This window comes from Lepus europaeus, chromosome 16, assembly GCF_033115175.1.
Source record: "Lepus europaeus isolate LE1 chromosome 16, mLepTim1.pri, whole genome shotgun sequence".
Taxonomy (NCBI): Eukaryota; Metazoa; Chordata; class Mammalia; order Lagomorpha; family Leporidae; genus Lepus; species Lepus europaeus.
Window position 1 is genome coordinate 20,223,491 of NC_084842.1, and position 18,864 is coordinate 20,242,354.

At 36.2% G+C, this 18,864-nt stretch overlaps 1 protein-coding gene across 4 annotated transcripts in view; it reads left to right on the top strand.

The window, feature by feature from the left end:
- Nucleotides 1-16,473, top strand: part of VPS37A (VPS37A subunit of ESCRT-I) — a 48,046-nt gene extending 31,573 nt beyond the window's left edge. Inside the window, exons 6-12 of one of the 4 annotated variants that reach the window (XM_062213758.1) lie at nucleotides 1,616-1,686; nucleotides 5,984-6,111; nucleotides 6,195-6,253; nucleotides 6,328-6,396; nucleotides 12,422-12,565; nucleotides 14,080-14,121; nucleotides 15,697-16,473. In XM_062213758.1, the coding sequence (XP_062069742.1) occupies nucleotides 1,616-1,686; nucleotides 5,984-6,111; nucleotides 6,195-6,253; nucleotides 6,328-6,396; nucleotides 12,422-12,565; nucleotides 14,080-14,121; nucleotides 15,697-15,714 (531 nt within the window). In that variant the 3' untranslated portion in view covers nucleotides 15,715-16,473. Of the gene's footprint in view, nucleotides 1-1,615; nucleotides 1,687-5,983; nucleotides 6,112-6,194; nucleotides 6,254-6,327; nucleotides 6,397-12,421; nucleotides 12,566-14,079; nucleotides 14,161-15,696 lie in introns of all 4 variants that reach the window. The other 3 variants (XM_062213757.1, XM_062213760.1, XM_062213759.1) reach the window with 3 other exon arrangements.
- Nucleotides 16,474-18,864: the final 2,391 nt, after the last annotated feature.

Consider the following 18,864-nt stretch of genomic DNA (forward strand, 5'->3'; position numbering starts at 1 on the left):
CAACATGCCAACCAAATGGGATGCAGGACTGTGGCTTAACCCACTGTACTGCACCTGAACACTGGCCCATGTTTGTTTTTATTTATTTGACAGAGAGAGCTCTCCCATCCACAGGTTTGCTCTCAATGCTTGCAACATGCAGGAATGGGCTAGGCTGAAACCAGGAGCTGAGAATTCAGTCTGGGTCTCTTTTGTGGGTGGCAGGAACACAAATACTGGTGCCATCACCTCTTGCCTCTCATGGCATTTCTGGGAAGCTGGACCAATGCTATATTTTTAACCTCTAATGACATTTTTGTGAAGCTGCCTATAATAGATTTCTCTGGCTGCCATACAGAGTATAAGTGAGGGGGGCTTGCACTGTGGCGCAGTAGAGTAATCCTCCGCCTGCGGCATCAGCATCCCATATGGGTGCCGGTTCTAGTCCTGGCTGCCCCTCTTCCAATCCAGCTCTCTGCTATGTCCTGGGAAAGCAGTAAAAGATGGCCCAAGTCTTTGGGCCCCTGTACCTGCATGGGAGACCGGGAGGAAGCACCTGGCTCCTGGCTTCGGATCAGCACAGCTCCACCCGTTGCGGCCATTTCGGGAGTGAACCAATGGAAGAAAGACCTTTCTCTTTGTATCTCCCTCTCACTGTCTGTAACTACCTCTCAAATAATAAATAAAAAAAAAATCTTAAAAAAAAAATAAGTGAAAACACAAGACATGATCAAATAGAAGAAACAAGTGTCAGATTGTAGAGGTTTTACTATAGCATGCTAATGACTTCAGTTAACCCACTGGTTCAAAAACCTTGGATCTTCTTTAGCTACTAACTGTTGCCATGTGGGATGTTACAGTAGGACAAACTAATATATGTGCACATAATATTTGAAGGGATTTTGAAATCTTTAATTGTAACTCACTGTGATTATCATTCAGAGTAATACTCAAATAGTGTAATTGTATTCTAAAACCTTATTTTAGCCAACATTACTAGTTTCAGAATTTGTAATCATTTAGAGTATAGTCCCAAGTGGACTTTCTTTATCCAGAACTTTTCTAATTGTGTTAATAAAGGCTTTGAGCATGTTACAATTAGTATAAACAATTAAAAGAGAACTTTTCAAGGGTGCCTGAGTGCAAAAAGTCATATACATTCAAACAGTTGACTGTTTCTTGTCAACTCTAAAGTCTCATTAAACTTAGATATGTAACAGTTTAGATTACTGCCAAATTATTAAGTTATTCTAAACAATGCTTTTCTCTTAGGAGAAATATGCTATTTGTATATATCACTGAAATCCAGATAGTTTTCCATACCTGTCACAGATATACATAAGAGATTTATGCAGTCATCTAAGAAAGAGAGCTAACATAGGTTGTGTATATACCTACACAGCTCTCATTGCCCCCTGCCCCAAGAAAAACAGTGCTATATGTGCAAAGTTGCACTGTAAAAAATTAGGTTGATAATAAAAGGGAAAAATATAGACAATGTGAAGTGTGGTAAACATGAAGATATAACAATGAAAGCAGCTATGGGATATAGTATTTAAAAAATGACTTTTTTAAAAGCAAACAACAGCACCAAAGAGATGACTGAAATTTAATGGCATTTAAAACTCTTCTTCAGATAAGCCAAAATGGTTTTGGTTACAAGATGCCAGAAGTCCCTGAAGCATTTCCTGAACTCTCAGAACTAAGGTAAAAGCCTGGAGAGTAAAGTTGGTATCATTGTCTGTTTTCTTTGTAAGTATAAGCCAGATCATTTCATGTCTACATTAAATAAAAAGATTTTTAAAATCTTCACTAATATCCTAGTGTGGTTATCATAAGTGGAAAAATTTTATAAACCAGTTTTAAGTCTTACAGGTTGTATTTATTGAGTGACTAGTATATACCCAAGGATTTTTGTAGCTTCTAGAAATAATAGTTATCAAGATAATAGTGTTATTTCTCTCAAATGGCTTACATTTTAAAAAATAATTTCTAAATATATTATTCTTGATCATTTCAAAATGTATCTTGGCCTATTTCAGATCTTTAGTCAATAAACTTTGTATATAGAGAAATAGATGAAAGCTATCCTAAAGTATTAGCTAGGTATTTATAAAGCCAAAATTTTGTTTGAATTTTTGGTGGATAAATTTTTAATGTTTAAGTGCATGATACAGTTATTCACTGAACACTGCTCCCCTAAGATGCCCCGTGAAAAGGATTTTGTGGCCGTTCAGTTTAGGGAAAAACTGCATTCTTTTTATCCCCTTGGGGATTTACAGTACTAATAAGGCTACTATTACTAAGACTGTTGAATGCAATTAAGAAATAATTTTTTGCAGTTCTTTTTATTTTTAGGGTATGTCCACCAGAGGTGTACAACCACATATCCATAACAAATTTTACAATTCAGATTTTTAAAATTTGACCCAATCCGTAACTGTCAGTTTTAGGAAATTTTTTTTTTTTTTTTTTGCTAATAATTAAAATAAATTGTAAGAGATGTTTATAGTATACCACATGCATGTTTAGGGTTAATGTTCATAACAACTCCATAGTGTTGTATTTCCCTTCCTCCCTTCCTTTCTTCCTTCTATTCTTCCTCTTTCCTGGTTTTTATCATTTTTTTCTTATTATAGCCCTAATCAACATCCTCATCATACATAAACATTAAATTATGAATTATTTAATATATCTGTAGTGTTAAATCTTTTTCTTGGTGGTTGGGATCAAGATTCAAAACAAGGCACATCTATTGGATTTGGATACTTGATATCTTAAATTTTTTTTGGTCATGAAATATTTTTCCCCACTGATATATGTGAACATACATAAAAACACTCATATTTCAAGCATTATACTTAATATATATAATATATATTTATTGAAGAAATTGGTTATTTGTCCTCTAGAATTTCCCACACTGACCTGAATGTATCTTTTTTTAATTTAAGAAATACAAATTTCATAAGTACAATTTTAGGAATATAGTTATTCTTCCTACAGTACCCTCCATCCCACCCCTCCTCCTACCCCTCTTTTTCCTCCCTCTCCCCTTCCCAGTCCCATTCTCCATTAAGATTCATTTTCAATTAACTGTACACAGAAGATCAACTCTACTAAATGAAGGTTTCAAAGCGCACGCACACACACACACAAATGCTTCCAGCTTTATTTTTGTTGTATAAGATTGCTTTAGCTAATCGGGGACTCCTGTGCCTCCATATGAATTCCAGCATCATTTTTTATAGATCTGAGAAGAATTTCTTTTGTATTTTAATTGGTATCACATTGAATCTGTAGATTGCTTTTGGAAGAATGGACATTTTGATGATATTGATTCTTTCAGTCTATGAACATGAAAGATGTTTCCATTTTTTTCTTTATCATCTTTTTCTCTCTTGAGTATTTTGTTATTCTCATTGTAGAGATCTTTGATCAACATCCTTGGTTAAATTTTTTCCAAGGTTTTGGGGTTTTTTCTTTTGTAGCTATTGTGAATGGGATCTTCTTGGAAGCTCAGTCTCAGTATTGGCATTGTCTGTGTATACAAAGGCTGTTGAATTTTGTGTATTGACTTTATATCCTGCTACTTTACTAAACTCTCCTATGAGTTCCAATAATCTTTTATTGGAGTCTTTTGTATCCCCTATATTTAGAATCATGTTATCTGCAAATAGAGATAGTTTGACTTCCTCCCCCCCAATTTGTATCCCTTTGTTTTCTTTTTCTTGCCCAATGGCTCTGGCTAAAAATCCAGGACTATATTGATAGCAATGGTGAGAGTGGACATCCTTGTCTGGTACCGGATCTCACTGGGAATGCTTCCATCTTTTCCCCACTCAGTAGAACACTGGCCATGGGTCTGTCATAGATTGCCTTGATTGTGTTGAGGAATGTTCCTTCTATACCCAATTTGCTTAGCATTTTCATCATGAAAGGGTTTTGGATTTTATCAAATGCTTTCTCTGCATAATCATATGTTTTTTGTTCTGTAGTCTGTTAATGTGATGTATCACATTGATTTTGTGAATGTTGAACCATATCTGCATACCAGGGATAAATCCCTTGATCTGGATGAATGATCTTTCTGATGTGTGTTGGATTCAGTTGGCTAGTATTTTGTTCAGGATTATTGCCTATATGTTCATCAGGGAAATTGGGCTGTAGTTTTTTTTCTCTGTTGCTTCTTTTTTAGGTTTAGGAATTAAGGTGATGCTGGCTTCATAGAATTTGGGAGGATTCCCTCTTTTTCAATTGTTCTGAATAGTTTGAGAAGAATTGGAATTCTCCTTTAAATGTCTGGTAGTATTCAGCAGTGAAGCCATTTGGTCTTGGGCTTTTCTTTGTTGGGAGGGCCTTCATTACTGATTAAATTTGCATCTTGGTTATGGGTCTCTATACATTTCTTCTAGGTTTCCTGGTTTGTTGTCATACAGCTCTTGTAGTAATTTCTGATGATTCTTTTTATTTCTATGGAGTCTATTGTTATATTTCCTTTTTTTCTCTAATTGTATTGATTTGGGTCTTCTCTCTCCTTTTTAAATTTTAATTTTTTCAACATTTTTTGAAATATATATGTCAGGAAATGCACTTAGGTGTACAGATCAATGAGTTTTTTTTTTTTTTTCATCAAATTACTCTTGTAGTTAACACCTAAATTAGAAACAAAGCACTATTAGTACTCCAAGAGTCTTCACTATTCCCCTCTTCTCCATTTCTTTTAACATGTGAAATGAGTACTTTGTCTTTTAATGGCAAGATTTAGTGAAGAAATATTTATATACAAAATGATCTGACTTCAACACAATTTTTATCTTTCTCTATATATTAACTCCCACAAATAAAATATGATATTTTTCTTTTTCATTTTGACTCACTTCAGTTAGTATAATGGTCTCCAGTTGCATATGTTTTGTTGCAAATGTCAGGATTTTATTCTTTTTTATGGCTAAGTATTCCGTTTTGTTTGTATACCAGTTTCTTTATCCATTCATCAGTTGATAGACATCTAGGTTGATTTCATATCTTAGCTTTTGTGAATTGATCTGCTATAAACATGAGATGCGTTTAACTCTTTTGTACACTGATTTCATTTCCTTTGGGAATATTCCCAGGAGTGGAATGACTATGGTCTATTCCCCATGGTGTCTTCCATATGGCTCTACCAATTTACATTCCCACCAACTGTGTATTAGGACACCCTTTTCCCCACTTCCTCACTAGCCTTTGTAATTCTTTGATTTTTGGATGATAGCCATTTAGAAATCTACCCATTTCTTCTAGATTTTCCAATTTGTTGGCAAATAGCTGTTTGTAATAATTCCTAATTATTATTTCTGCTTCTGTGGTATCAGTTAGAACATTTCATTTTGCATCTCTGATTTTGTTTATTCCACTCCCTCCTCCAACCCCTTTTTGTTAGGCCAATAGCTGATCAATTTTGTTTATTTTTTCAAAAACAGCTCTTCATTCACTGATCTTTAGTATAGTTTTTGATTTCAATTTGTCTATTTCTAAATTTTTATTATTTCCTTAATCCTAATTGGAGGTTTGGTTCTTTTTTCCCTTACATCCTTGAGCTGCACTGTTAGATCATTAATCTGAATCCTTTCCAATTTTTTATTGTAGGTAATTAATTGCTATAAAGTTTTCTCTTAATACTGCTTTAGCCATAACCCTTAAGTTTTGATATGTTGTGTTTACATTTTCATTCATTTCAAGGAATTTTATTTCTTCTGTGACCCACTGTTCATTCAGGCACATGTTGTTCAGTCTCCATGTGTTTGTTTCCTCTTTTTTTTGTTTTTTTCAGCTTCATCCATTGTGATCAGAAAAGATAAATGAAATATTTATCCTCCTTATGTGTTTATATAAAATTTGATATCTTTAAATATTTAGAATCCTATCAACCAAATAAAATGGAAAACTTAATGTTTACCATCATGGAGGAAAACTGAGATGGCTGATATTCACTAACATTTTTTAAATTTTGTCTTTCTAGTGTGTCTCAACTAACAGATATGAATGAACAAGAGGAGATTTTACTAGAACAGTTTCTGACCTTGCCTCAACTAAAACAAATTATTAACGACAAGGATGACTTGGTAAAAAGTATTGAGGAACTAGCAAGTATGTCTTCCCTTATTTCTCCCCAGATTTCCTGAGAAAAATGAGATCTTTGCCTAGAAATAAACCAGAGACTTATCTTGCAGGAAAAAATCTCCTTTTGGAGCCCAGCTTGGAAGCCAAAAGGCAAACTGTTTTAGATAAGGTGAGTTAGTTATCATCTTGAAGAAATTTATGTAATTAAAAATAGAACAAACAGCATGTGATTTTCTCTTTTAGTATGAATTGCTTACACAAATGAAATCTACTTTTGAAAAGAAGATGCAAAGACAGCATGAACTTAGTGAGGTAAGATCATTGGGTGCTTTTCCTTTCCCATAACAATGTTTTATTTTAATGTGTATGAGCCACATTCTTTCATTGCTAACTAAAATTATTAGGTATCTGAGTGTATAAGGCATAACTGTAAATGGAGATGAATGGCTCTTTTGTTTTTGTTTTTAAAGATTTACTTATTTGAAAGGCAGAGGAAAAGAGAGAAAGAAAGAGGTCTTTCATCCTTTGGTTCACTCCCTAAATGCTCACAACAGCTGGAGCTGGACCAGGCTGAGGGCAGGAACAAAGAACTCCATCTGGGTTTCTCATGTGGTGCAGGGGCGCAAACACTTGGGCCATCTTTTGCTGCCTTCTCAGGCAGGGAGCTAGAGCTCGATTGGAAGCAAAACATCTGGAACTTGAACTGGTGCCTCCGATAAAGGATGCTGGCATCTGAGACAGCGGCTTAAACCAGTGTGCCACAACAGTTAACCTGATAAACAGCTCTTAGTCATGAGGCATTATAAATTATTTGTGCTCAGAGCATATTTGTTTCCAAAAACTTAAAAATTGAAAACCATAAATTACTCCAAATAGGTTTTATGCTGGAAAATGAGTTATATGAAAAATCAAAAGTATTTTATAAAATTCATTGCCAAAAGAACAAATCTTTAAAAGGGGAATGGAGGATATAATATTTATATCTCATACCAATAGGCAACATTATAGTAAACAATATTCCATATCCTTTAAAATCAGGAATTTTGAAATGTAAAACCAATTTAATAGGGGCTGGCATTGTGGCAGATGGTTAAGATGCTGTTTGTGATGCCAGCATCCCATTTTGGAGTGTCAATTTGAATCCTAGCTGCTTCACTTTATTTATTTATTTATTTATTTATTTATTTATTTAGACAGGCAGAGTTAGACAGTGAGAGTGAGAGACAGAGAGAAAGGTCTTCCTTCCATTGGTTCACCCCCAAAATGGCTACTACGGCTGGCACACTGTGCCGATCCGAAGCTAGGAGCCAGGTGCTTCCTCCTGGTCTCCTATGTGGGTGCAGGGCCAAAGCACTTGGGCCATCCTCCACTGCCTTCCCAGGCCACAGCAGAGAGCTGGACTGGAAGAGGAGCAGCCAGGACAGAACCGGCACCCCAACCAGGACTAGAACCCCAGGGTGGCGGTGCCGCAGGCGGAGGATTAGCTGCTCCACTTCTGATCTAGCTTCCTGCTTATGTGCCTGGGAAGGCAGCAGAGGATGGCCCAAGTAATTGAGTCACCACCAACCATTTTGGGGACCTGCATGGAGTTTCTGGTTTGAGTTCAGCCTCATCCAGACCTGGCTGTTGTTGGCAGTTTGAGGAGTGATCCAGTAGATGGTAGATCTATCTGTTTCACTGTTTCTATTGCTCTGCTTTTCAAATAAATAATAAATAAATACTTTCTGGATGAAAAAAGCCCAATATAATAAAAATAAAAGAAATAGAATAAACATTTATAATGAAGTTCAGATAATGATTGACCTTTAGAATAAAGGAAATAATAATAGCTAACACTGGAGAATTAATGTGTTGTTCTACACTCAAGCTTTTTATATAAACTGGGCTGTTATTACTCTAAGCCCTACGAGGTAGGTCCTGTTAACCTTTTTTCCATTTTACAGATGAGGCAAGTAAAGTACAGGGAGATTAAATAACCCCTTTTAAGTCATATAAATAGAAAATACTAGGGCTGGCCAGCGCCGCGGCTCAATTGGCTAATCCTCCGCCTTGCAGCGCTGGCACACCGGGTTTTAGTCCCAGTTGCCCCTTTTCCAGGCCAGCTTTCTGCTGTGGCCTGGGAGTGCAGTGGAGGATGGCCCAAGTGCTTGAGCCATGCACCCCATGGGAGACCAGGATAAGCACCTGGGTCCTGCCTTCAGATCAGCGCGGTGCGCTGGCCGCAGCGCGCAGGCCGCGGCAGCCATTGGATGGTGAACCAATGGCAAAGGAAGACCTTTCTCTCTGTCTCTGTCTCTCGCTCTCACTGTCCACTCTGTCAAAAAATAAAAAAAAAAAAAAGAAAAGAAAATACTAGGGCTAGGAGTCAAACCTAAACAGTCCTCTCTCATGGAATCAACTGAAATACTATGAAGTAGACAACAGAGCTTAGTACAGGTTGAAGAAATTTTTGAACATAGTCAACATTCCTTATACAAACTCTTAGTAAACCAAAATTAGAAATTCTTTATTTGATAAAGAATATTAATTAGATACTGGCTGCAAATATACAGAATGACTAACCATTTCCAGGATCCCATTAATGTTGGGAATAAGAGAGCAATACACTGGTGCCAGCGTTGTGGTATAGTGGGTAATGCTGCTGTCTGTGACCCCAGCATCCCATATGGGTGCCAGCCTGAGACCAGCTGCTCCACTTCCCATCCAGTGCCCTACTAATGTGCCTAGAAAAGCAACCTCTGCACCGTGGGAGACCCAGAAGAAACTCCTGGCTTCAGCCTGGCCCAGCTGTTGAGGCCATTTGGAGAGTGACCCAATGGATGGAAGATTGTCTCCCTCCCTCCCTCTCTCTCTCCCTCTAACTCTAACTCTGACTTTCCAACAAACAAATCTGATTGAGGTTCTGACCACAAGCAAGAAAAATAAAAACTAAAAAAAGTATCGAAGTTTGCTAAAAATAATACAGAGATCCTATAGAACTGAGAAATATTTTCCTGTGTTCCAGCAATTACTACTACAAAATGAAATAGGTTAAAAAACAGTAATGAAATTGTAAAATACTTAGACATTAACCTGATAAAGTAATTTAGGAAACTCTACTGAATGACATATAAGAAGATCCAAGTTATCTTTTTTCTTTAAATTTATTTGAATGGCAGAGTTACAGAGAGGGGAGGAGAGACAGAGATCTTCCATCTGCTGGTTCACTCTCCGAATGGCCACAGTGTTCAGAACTAGGCCTGACCGAATCTCCTGCATGGATACAGGATTCCAGTGCTGAACACAGACACCTTTCCACTTATTTTCATCTATAATTTCTTTCAGCAGTGTTTTGTTTTTAAGTGTACAAGTATTTTTACCTATTTAATTCTGTCACTTTGGCCATATTTTGTGCATTAGAACTTAGTCCCTAGGTCCAGCCTACACTCAAGGGAGAGGATTCCCCAAGGATAACAGTGCCAGGTTGAGAATCTTAAGGGGGTCATCTTGGGGGTGCCTACCATAATTGCAAAATTGGGCCATCTTCTGTTGCTTTTCCAGGTACATTAGTAGGGAGCTAGATTGGAAATGGGGTATCCCATATTGGATGCCAGTGTTGCATGTGGAGGCTTAACCTGCTATGCCACAATGCTGGCCCCCAAGATCTAAGTTTTCTATTTTCTAAGGCTATTTACAGCCACATAAAATATTCATGGAATGAAAGACACAGTATTATAAAGACTTCATTCTTTTTAAAGGTTTACTTATTTGGGAGGCAGAGTTTCAGAGAGAGGGAGAGAGAGAGAGAGAAAGGTCTTCCATCTGCTGGCTCACTCCCCAAATAGTTGCAAAGGCCAGAGCTGGTCCAATCCGAAACCAGGAGCCAGGAGCTGCTTCCGGGTCTCCCAGGCAGATGGAGGGACCCAAGCACTTGGACCATCTTCCATTGCTTTCCCAGGCCATTATCAGGGAGCTGGATCAGAAGTGGAGCAGTTGGGACTGGAGCCGGTGCCCATATGGGATACTCGTGCAGCAGGCAGAGGCTTAACATACTATGTCACAGTGCCAGCCCCTTTTTTGAAAATAATATAAATTTGATAGTTTTTATTGCAATCTCAAGAATCTTTTTTTTAAAATAAAAGGTTTGTTTATTTTAAACAGAGATCTTCTATCTGCTAGTTTACTCCCCCAGATGACCAAAACAGCCAGAGTTGGGCCAGGCTGAAGCCAGGAACTTCATCTGGGTCTCCCATGTACATGGCAGGGGCCCACACCCTTGGGCTATCTTCCACTACTTTTCCCAGGTCATAAGTAGGGACTTGGATCAGAAGTGGAGCAGGCAGAAACTAGTGCCCATAAGGGTTGCCAACGTCAGACGGTGGCTTTACCTGTTGTGCCACAATACTGGCCCCAAACCTTTTTTAATCTAAAATGTTTTTATAAATTGCACCTGGAAAAACTAAGTAAGTGGAAGTGGTTAGGAAACAAAGAGAAAATGAGGAAGACCTCCCTTTCCCAGTATCAAAAATATACTATAAAACCTCATTATTTAAAATGGGATTGTAGTTTTTTCAGAAAAGAAACAGGTATGTGCAACAGACTGCTGAGTTCAAAAATAAATTTGTGTAATTGCTTTAATGTGTGCAGGAACCTGTGTTTTATTCTCCACTGTATAACCAACACTTGGTCCAGTGCTTGGCATATAGTAGGTACTCAGTTTGGTACATAGTATGTACTCAGTTAATATTGAATGAATAAATAGAAGCATTTGAAAATATGCTAACTTCCATAATTTTTTAAAAAGCAAGGAAAAACTTCAACATGAACCAAATTTGTAAATATAGATAACCAGTTTTGATAAGGATGGTAAGAAAATGGTGCATTTCTATACATCCCAGTGTATGATTATGTGTCACAGTGAGATATCACCCCATAGTAATCAAAATGAGCATTATTAAAAGTAGTTCTTACAATTAAGTTTTTTGTCTAGTTTGAGTAAGTTACTATGTATGAGGTAAGGTAAGGATCCAACTTTATTCTTTTATGTGTGGATTTCCAGTTTTTCTAGTGTCATTTGTTGAATAGACTCCTTTCCCCAGTGGATGAACTTAATACTTCGAAAAATCATTGAACATGTGTATGTGAGGATTTATTTCTGGGCTCCTTATTCTGTTGGTCCAAATGTTCTTTGCCAGAACTACACTATTTTGCTTATTGTGACTTTATACCAAGTGTTCAAATCTGCAAATATGAATCATTTAACTTTGTCCTTCTTCAAAAATTATTCTGGCTATTCGAGGTCTCTTGAAATCCCCTTATACATTTTAGGAAGGGTTTTTCTATTTAGACTTTTAATTGCATTGAATCTGTAGATCACTTAGTATTGTTACTTTTTTTTTAAGATGCATCTTTTTATTTTGAAAGTCAAAGGTTATAGAGAGAATGAGATCTTTCATCAGCCGGTTTACTCTCCACATGGCCATAATGCCCAGCACTGGACCAGGCCAAAGCCAGCAGTTTCATCTAGATCTCCCAACTGGTTGGCAGGGGCTCCAATACTTGGATCATCCTTTGCTGCTTTTCCTAGGCCATTAGTAGGCAGCTGGATCTGAAGTGGAGCAACTGGGACACAGACTAGTGCCCGTATGGTATGCCAGTATCACAGGCAGCGGCTTTACTGACTGTGCCACAACACTGGCCCCAGTATTTTTTTTTTTTTGGACAGGCACAGTGGATAGTGAGAGAGACAGACAGACAGACAAAGGTCTTCCTTTTTCCGTTGGTTTACCCGCCAATGGCCGCTGCGGCCAGCGTGCTGCGGCCGGCGCACCGTGCTGATCCAAAGCTGGCCCCAGTATTTTCATCTTAATAATATTTACTCTTCCAATGTGTGAACACAGATGCCTTTCCACTTATTTACATCTGTAATTTCTCTCAGCAGTGTTTTGTGTTTTTAAGTATACAAGTCTTTTTAAGTTGAATTATGTCACGTTGACCATATTTTGTGCATTAGCAGTCCCTAGGTGCAGCCTATACTCAAAGGAGGGGATTCCCCAAGGACAACAGTGCCAGGTTGGGAATCTTAAGGTGGTTAATTGAGGGTGCCTACCACAATGATCTAATTGCAAAATTCCCAGGAGAGGGCAATCGTTTTTCTTAGGTTTCTCAGCAGCCAGTGGAGTGGTTTCTTTTGTGTTACGTACCTGCTCCTACATCTAAACGTTGAGAATGTGGGTAGCAGATATCCTCAAAAAAGAGGTTATCTCAGTCATAAAGTGAATTGCTTCTTGGCTCTACCTCATTTGTTTCCCTCTAAGGAGCATCATAAACTAATGTAGTGCTTGATTTTCTTTTTTAGAGCTGTAGTGCAAGTGCCCTTCAGGCAAGATTGAAAGTAGCTGCACATGAAGCTGAAGAAGAATCTGATAATATTGCTGAAGATTTCTTGGAGGGAAAAACTGAAATAGATGATTTTCTCAGTAGCTTCATGGAAAAGAGAACAGTATGTAATACTCTTCAGTTGAGGACAAGTGACACTGTAATACCAAATTGCTTAAGCCTACTCATAAGAACTTTAGCACATTATTGAACTACAGTTTTTAGAGCTATGAGAGGAATCTGAAGTGCCTCAATTGAGCTTGACAGCAATGTCCTACTATAACTTTAAATCTGCTCATTCTGAGTACACAAGCAGATAAATCAAAGAATAGTTCTGGTTCAGATGCTATAGTTCTGTATGATTTTTAAAAAAAGGTTTATTTATTTGAAAAGCGTAGTTACAGAGAGGCAGATAGAGAAAGAGATCTTCCATCTGTTGGTTCACTCCCCAAATGGATTTAAGGGCCAGAGTGAGGAACTTCTTCCAGGTCTCCTCCATGGGTGCAGGGGCTCAAGTACTTGGGCCATCTTCTACTGCTTTTCCAGGCACATTAACAGGGAGCTGGATTGGAAGTGGAGCAGCTGAGACTCAACCCAGTGCGCATATGGGATGCTGGCATGGCAGGCATTGGCTTTACCCACTATACCAAGCGTCGGCCCCTGTATCATTTTCTAGAAAAGCTGGTAATCAGCTTAATTCTAGTATTAATAGTTGTAATCTACTCCTGAGTAGCCTATTTTACAGGTTGTAAAGAGATAATAATCTAGAGAGATTAAAATATATTTAAAATATTAACATCTATGTACAGCTTCTGTTCTGATTTTCCCATTATATTTAAAGAAAAAAATCTGCTTAGCCATTTAATAAGGTCCCCTTAATAAATATTAAATATTTACCTAAACTCTCTGGAAGACAACATTTTAAAGGTAATCTTTTGTTAATATACCTTATGTATTATCTTGGTAAGGCAGGTGGAACAGATTTTTTTTTTCCCCTCCCTAAGATTTATTTATTCAAAAGGCAGAATTAGAGGTAGAGACACAGAGAAAATGATCTTCCATCTGTTGGTTCACTCCCCAGATGGCTTCATTGGCTGGGGCTAGGCCAGGCTGACTCCATTCTGGTCTCTCACGTGGATGACATAGTAACATGGACCCAAGAACTTGGGTCATAGTCTACTGCTTTCCAGGAGCATTAGCAGGGAGCTGTATTGGATGTGGAAGAACTAGGATAAGAACCAGCACTCAAATGGGATGCTGGCATGGCAGGTGGAAGCTTAACCTGCTTTGTCACAACACAAGCCCCTGTCATTTTTCATGAGAGAAAATTAAAGTTCAGAGTGCTAGTGACTTGCCTATGGTTTTAGCATTAAATGCATTGATTTCTGACCCATTATTCTTTAATACTATATAACTCTGCTTTGAAGTTTTTGTTAATCTTCTTGATTAATAGCAGGAATTACTTCAGTATTTTAAAAATGCAGATACTTGAGGTTAGACATCAAGGATCAGAATATGTTTTATGTACTGGAAGTTTACGCAAAAGCTATCTTAAAAGATTCTTAATTCTCTCATAATATAGGAAGTAATAGGCACATCTGGAGAAGTAACTGATATTTTAAACAATTTATTTTGTAGATTTGCCACTGTAGAAGAGCCAAAGAAGAGAAACTTCAACAGGTGATAGCAATGCACAGCCAATTTCATGCTCCTCTATAGGTAAATTGTATTTCAGGTTTGAATCCCAAGGCTATTTAGTCATAATTATTGTACTGTGTAACATATATAATGCTTTATATTATATATTCTACATTTAAATAACCATATAACCAGTAGCAATCTTTTGGATATTTGGATTTGATATTGACTTAAACTAATTTTTTTTTAAAAAATTAGTTTGACAGCAGAGTTAGAGAGACAGAAAGGGCAAGACAGAGAGCAAGATCTTCCCTCTGATGGTTCACTCCCCAAATGGCTGCATTGGCCACTGGTGGTCCAGGAACCACGAGCCTATGCAGGTGGCAGAGGCCAAGTTCAAGCCATCTTCTGCTACTTTCCCAGCCTGCAGGGAACTGGATTGGGAGTGGAGTGACTGGGACTAGAACTCGGTTCTCATGTCAAATGCCAGTGTCACAGGTTGGGGATTAACCTGATGTACTACAACACCAATCCATTAAGTGTTTTTTCAACATCTGATAGATCCTTATGTAGATTTGCAAGTTCTTTCTCAGCAGGCATGGAGAATTGGCATATTTCTCAATAATCTGATTCAACATTTCTTCCTATAAAGTCAATTTCAAGTCTGTCTCTTTTCCATCCTATACTAGGATTATTTCAATAACTTCCTGCCAGTATCCTGCCTTTATAAAGGGTTTCCCTTGTATAGGCATTGACAGATTGATGTTTTTAAAATACTCACTTCCATGATAGAATTTCTGTGCTCCAGAACATATGAGTCCTTAAGCTCCCAGCAATTACAGCGTCAATTCCAAATGTCTTTCTGGTTTTTATGATTCCTGTAATCTGACATATATTCCAGATCATCAAATTTAATTTTCTATTTTTCCTTTATGTTGTCTTACATATCATGTTCTTCCTTTTACCTTTATAAAATACCTTTAAAAATTATTTTGTTTAATGATAAGAGCTTTCTATCTCTCAAGTAATTTACTCCTCCAAATGCCTGCAATAACAGAACTAGGTTCTGCAAAAGCTGGAGTCAGATACCAGGTTCCCACATGGGTAGCTATTGTCTGCTGTGTCCCTGGGTGCACACCAGCAGGAAGCGAGAATTGAGAGCAGATCCAGGACTCTTAACTCAGGCCTTCCCATATGGGATGCAGGCATCTTAACTTCACCGTATGGGAGAGCTTACTATTCTTGCTCAGTCAGTAAGGCCTGGAGATTGGTGTCATGTGGTCCTCTGCCCAATGAGCTGGTCAGAAGGTGACAAGCATTCTCTCTCTAGCTCATATTCATCTGCCCCTTGTACTTAACATTAGTGCCAGCACTGACTTGTTTTATGTCTTGTTTTCCAAATCATGAGGGGGCTGATTTTTGATAGATTTGCAATCTGTACAGCTTGAAAAAAAATGGACACTGAATTGCTTATTTATGTGAACATACTAAAATCCTTACCTCACCTCAAGTCCCTGATGTATCTTCTTAGAGATATCTCTCAATTGGAGGAGGTATACAGAGATTAAAATTTGTCATCTAAAATTAAATCTTAGATTTTGATTCTTTTCTTTCCAGATCTTCCTGAAAACATGAACTGCCAAGACAGGAATGGGACACAAAACTAAGCACATTGTTTTATATTTTTGACTTGCAAATTGACATTTCATCAACAGTGGCTAAATCCACAGATATACCATATCGATTGTATACAGAACTGAAACTGATTTTGTACAGACTAAAATGATTGCTCTGATCTTTGAGAAAATTTTCTGCACTGTTTGCACTAAAACATTTATTTATTGTTCATAAGTCCTATCATATTTAAGTTCCAGTACTGTCCCTTTTATTGATTAAATGCCTATGCATATAATTCTAGGTAGTTTTCAATATTTTATAAAACTACTTAAGTTTGTAGTTTTAATTTGAAGCTGACCCATTTCTTTTTTCCTCTCAACTTTTTTGAAAAACTATTTTCAACTGTGGAAAGTTCCTATTTTTCTTTTCTGGATAAAATTTTCAAAAGCAGTTTGCTTTAAATAATCATAGTGTCAGGAAACATCAAACCTGTCAGTGTTCCATTTCAAGAAAGTAACTTTTAATATTTACAATAAATCAAAAAAATAAACCAGCTTCTCCTATATACTTTATTTTTAAAACTAAAGATGGATTTAAGAAGCAATACAGGTAAATTTTTTTTTAACCTATGAGAAAAAAACTGCCTTTAACCTAAACCAGTCCAACATAAACTTTTTAAAAATAAGCACCTACTGTGTTTGTGGTTGGATAAGGATATGCTTTAAGTTCCTAATTTAGAAAAACTTAATCTTTATTAATAAATAACAAATATAGACACGAAGAAGTCGGTGACTTTTTTTTGACACTAACTGAGTTAGATATTCTTTAAGAAAAAAGATACAGCAATAAATAAAGTTACTGTTAAACTTTTAGACAATCCTAATTTTTCTCTTTATTCTATTCTGAGTTCAGCAGCTTGCTTCCAAAATAGGTTACAAAATGAACACATTTCAAGGATAGCCCTAAAAACTCATAAAAGAGAAAATCATATGTGAGTCATGTAAGATAGTATTTAAATCACAAAAATAACCCTATGAGTATTTCTCTTTAAATTTCATTTCAGTACCAGCAAATGGTATGCATTTTATTTTCTCTGACACATTTTTGACAATAGTTTTATAAAAAAATTAAGATCCTAGAATTAAAAAATCCTGAATACTTAATCTATATTTGTAGGAGGCAAGTATTCACATGGAATATAAAGAAAATACGGGATATAGAAAACAATTTTTATTAATTGCTTTGCTTTCTTGCCCTGCATAAGGGCCTGCTGTTTAGTCTTCATAGTGACCACATGAAGAAGGTACAATTATTCCTGACTGATCGATAACTGAGGTAAAAATGTTTTAAAATTTTGACAGTTTTTTTTGGTAATCAGAAACCTTTCCTTACTGTACTGTCAGAGTTTAAAACAGTCCCAACGTTTTGTGGAGTCAGATAACTTTCTTAGATATCATGCATATCCCATTACAAGAGACTAGCAAACCACAACCTTTCCTTATAGCATCAATTTTGTTGATCTCCTGATTTTAAAAGATATTTGATAAAGAATTAGGTGTTGTAGAAGCTATATAAAGACAACTAAAATACCATCTAGATGCTTATCCATCTTACCCTCCACTGCTTCTTCCCTACCCCACCAAAAAATATTCTCAGGTAATTTCTTGTACATAATCATATAATTCATCTCAATGTTTTTTACTCTTTAAACTTAAGACTTTGCCACTTCATTTTATACCACTTAACAACTTAGTTTTTCCTTCAAAATTAATTTATTTGATAACCTCCTTACAACCTGGTCATTAAGTAAAGAAGTTTGATAATAGACTGCATTTAATAAATAGACCATAGTTCGGAGATAGGTTATGAAGATTACCTGTGTGAATTTGGGTTCTGATACTGCAGTAGACAATGATTTTTGTAATTTTATGGCTGCATATTTTTGTCATAAAAATTGGCTGTTTTGGAAAAGCAGTGCCAAAAGAAGAAAAATGCATATCAAATTAATGTTCTAATTTTACTTTAATGTACAACAATAATGGATAGAAATCTGAATCCTAGCAGAAATTTTAGGAGTTTTAACAGACTGTGTAAAGGTGGGTTTTATCATGGGTATAGATTAAAAACTAGTATTTCAAAACAGGAGTTTTCAGTCAATGATATTTACTAGAGATACCCATTTCAAAGTTGAACAAAATTCCTAGGAATAAATTGAGACTGGGTAATTTATATCAGAATAGAAGATGTCTAACAAGTACATTTGATCATAATTTATATAAGCTTAAATGAAAGGTGGTTCAGATTAATTTTTAGAGAATTATTTAACAGAAATTAATTTCAGGATTTCATGTACTCCATAAGGAATTCAGTGATTGGTTTGCCAACTCATGATCAAAATACTTGCACATCAATAATTAATAAAATACTTGAGCTCTACATATTACTAGTTGGGAAGTAATATTGCCTTCAGGTAACTTTAAATTGATTTATTCCCTAAGTTTTGGGCCACTGCCCTAACTAAAATACTTCCTGATGAATGTTTGATTTAAAGTGAAAATGCAGTTTTAGAAATTTGTCTTATTGAATTGGCCATGTTCTTTCCAAGGCTCTGTGAAAGCACAATAAAATTTATAGGAATTATATACATTTATTACTTATTAAAATGTTAGTGTTAGGCTAACTTCCAATAAGTAAACTAACTTAACATGTACTTAAATTACAGTATCTTGTAAAAAAGGTTAAGGGAACTGAAAAAATTATATGGCTCTCATGTGGAAGATGGCACATTAAGAATTAAGTTTTAAAGTAATATATGCTTTTCAAAATAAATGCATAGTCCTACTTGGCATAGATAGTTTGATTTTAAAAATTGTATTATATTTGTAGACATATACTGCCAAATGGGAGAAATTAAAGTTGCATCCTCAAAATTAGGCATGAGTAGAAAAATAGTGTGAACTGACTTGTGTTATAAAAGTCCTATTGCTGCTATATCCATTTATTAATCATTAGTAAGATATTCCCTGTTACATATAATATATTGCAGAAATAAACAGTCCTCATACTTAATTTGGAAACTGCTCAGCAGAGAACACTCAAATTTTGTATTCTAAAAGAACTGCATTTATTTTTTACATTAGCAATTTTATATTACAAGTCTGTAATATA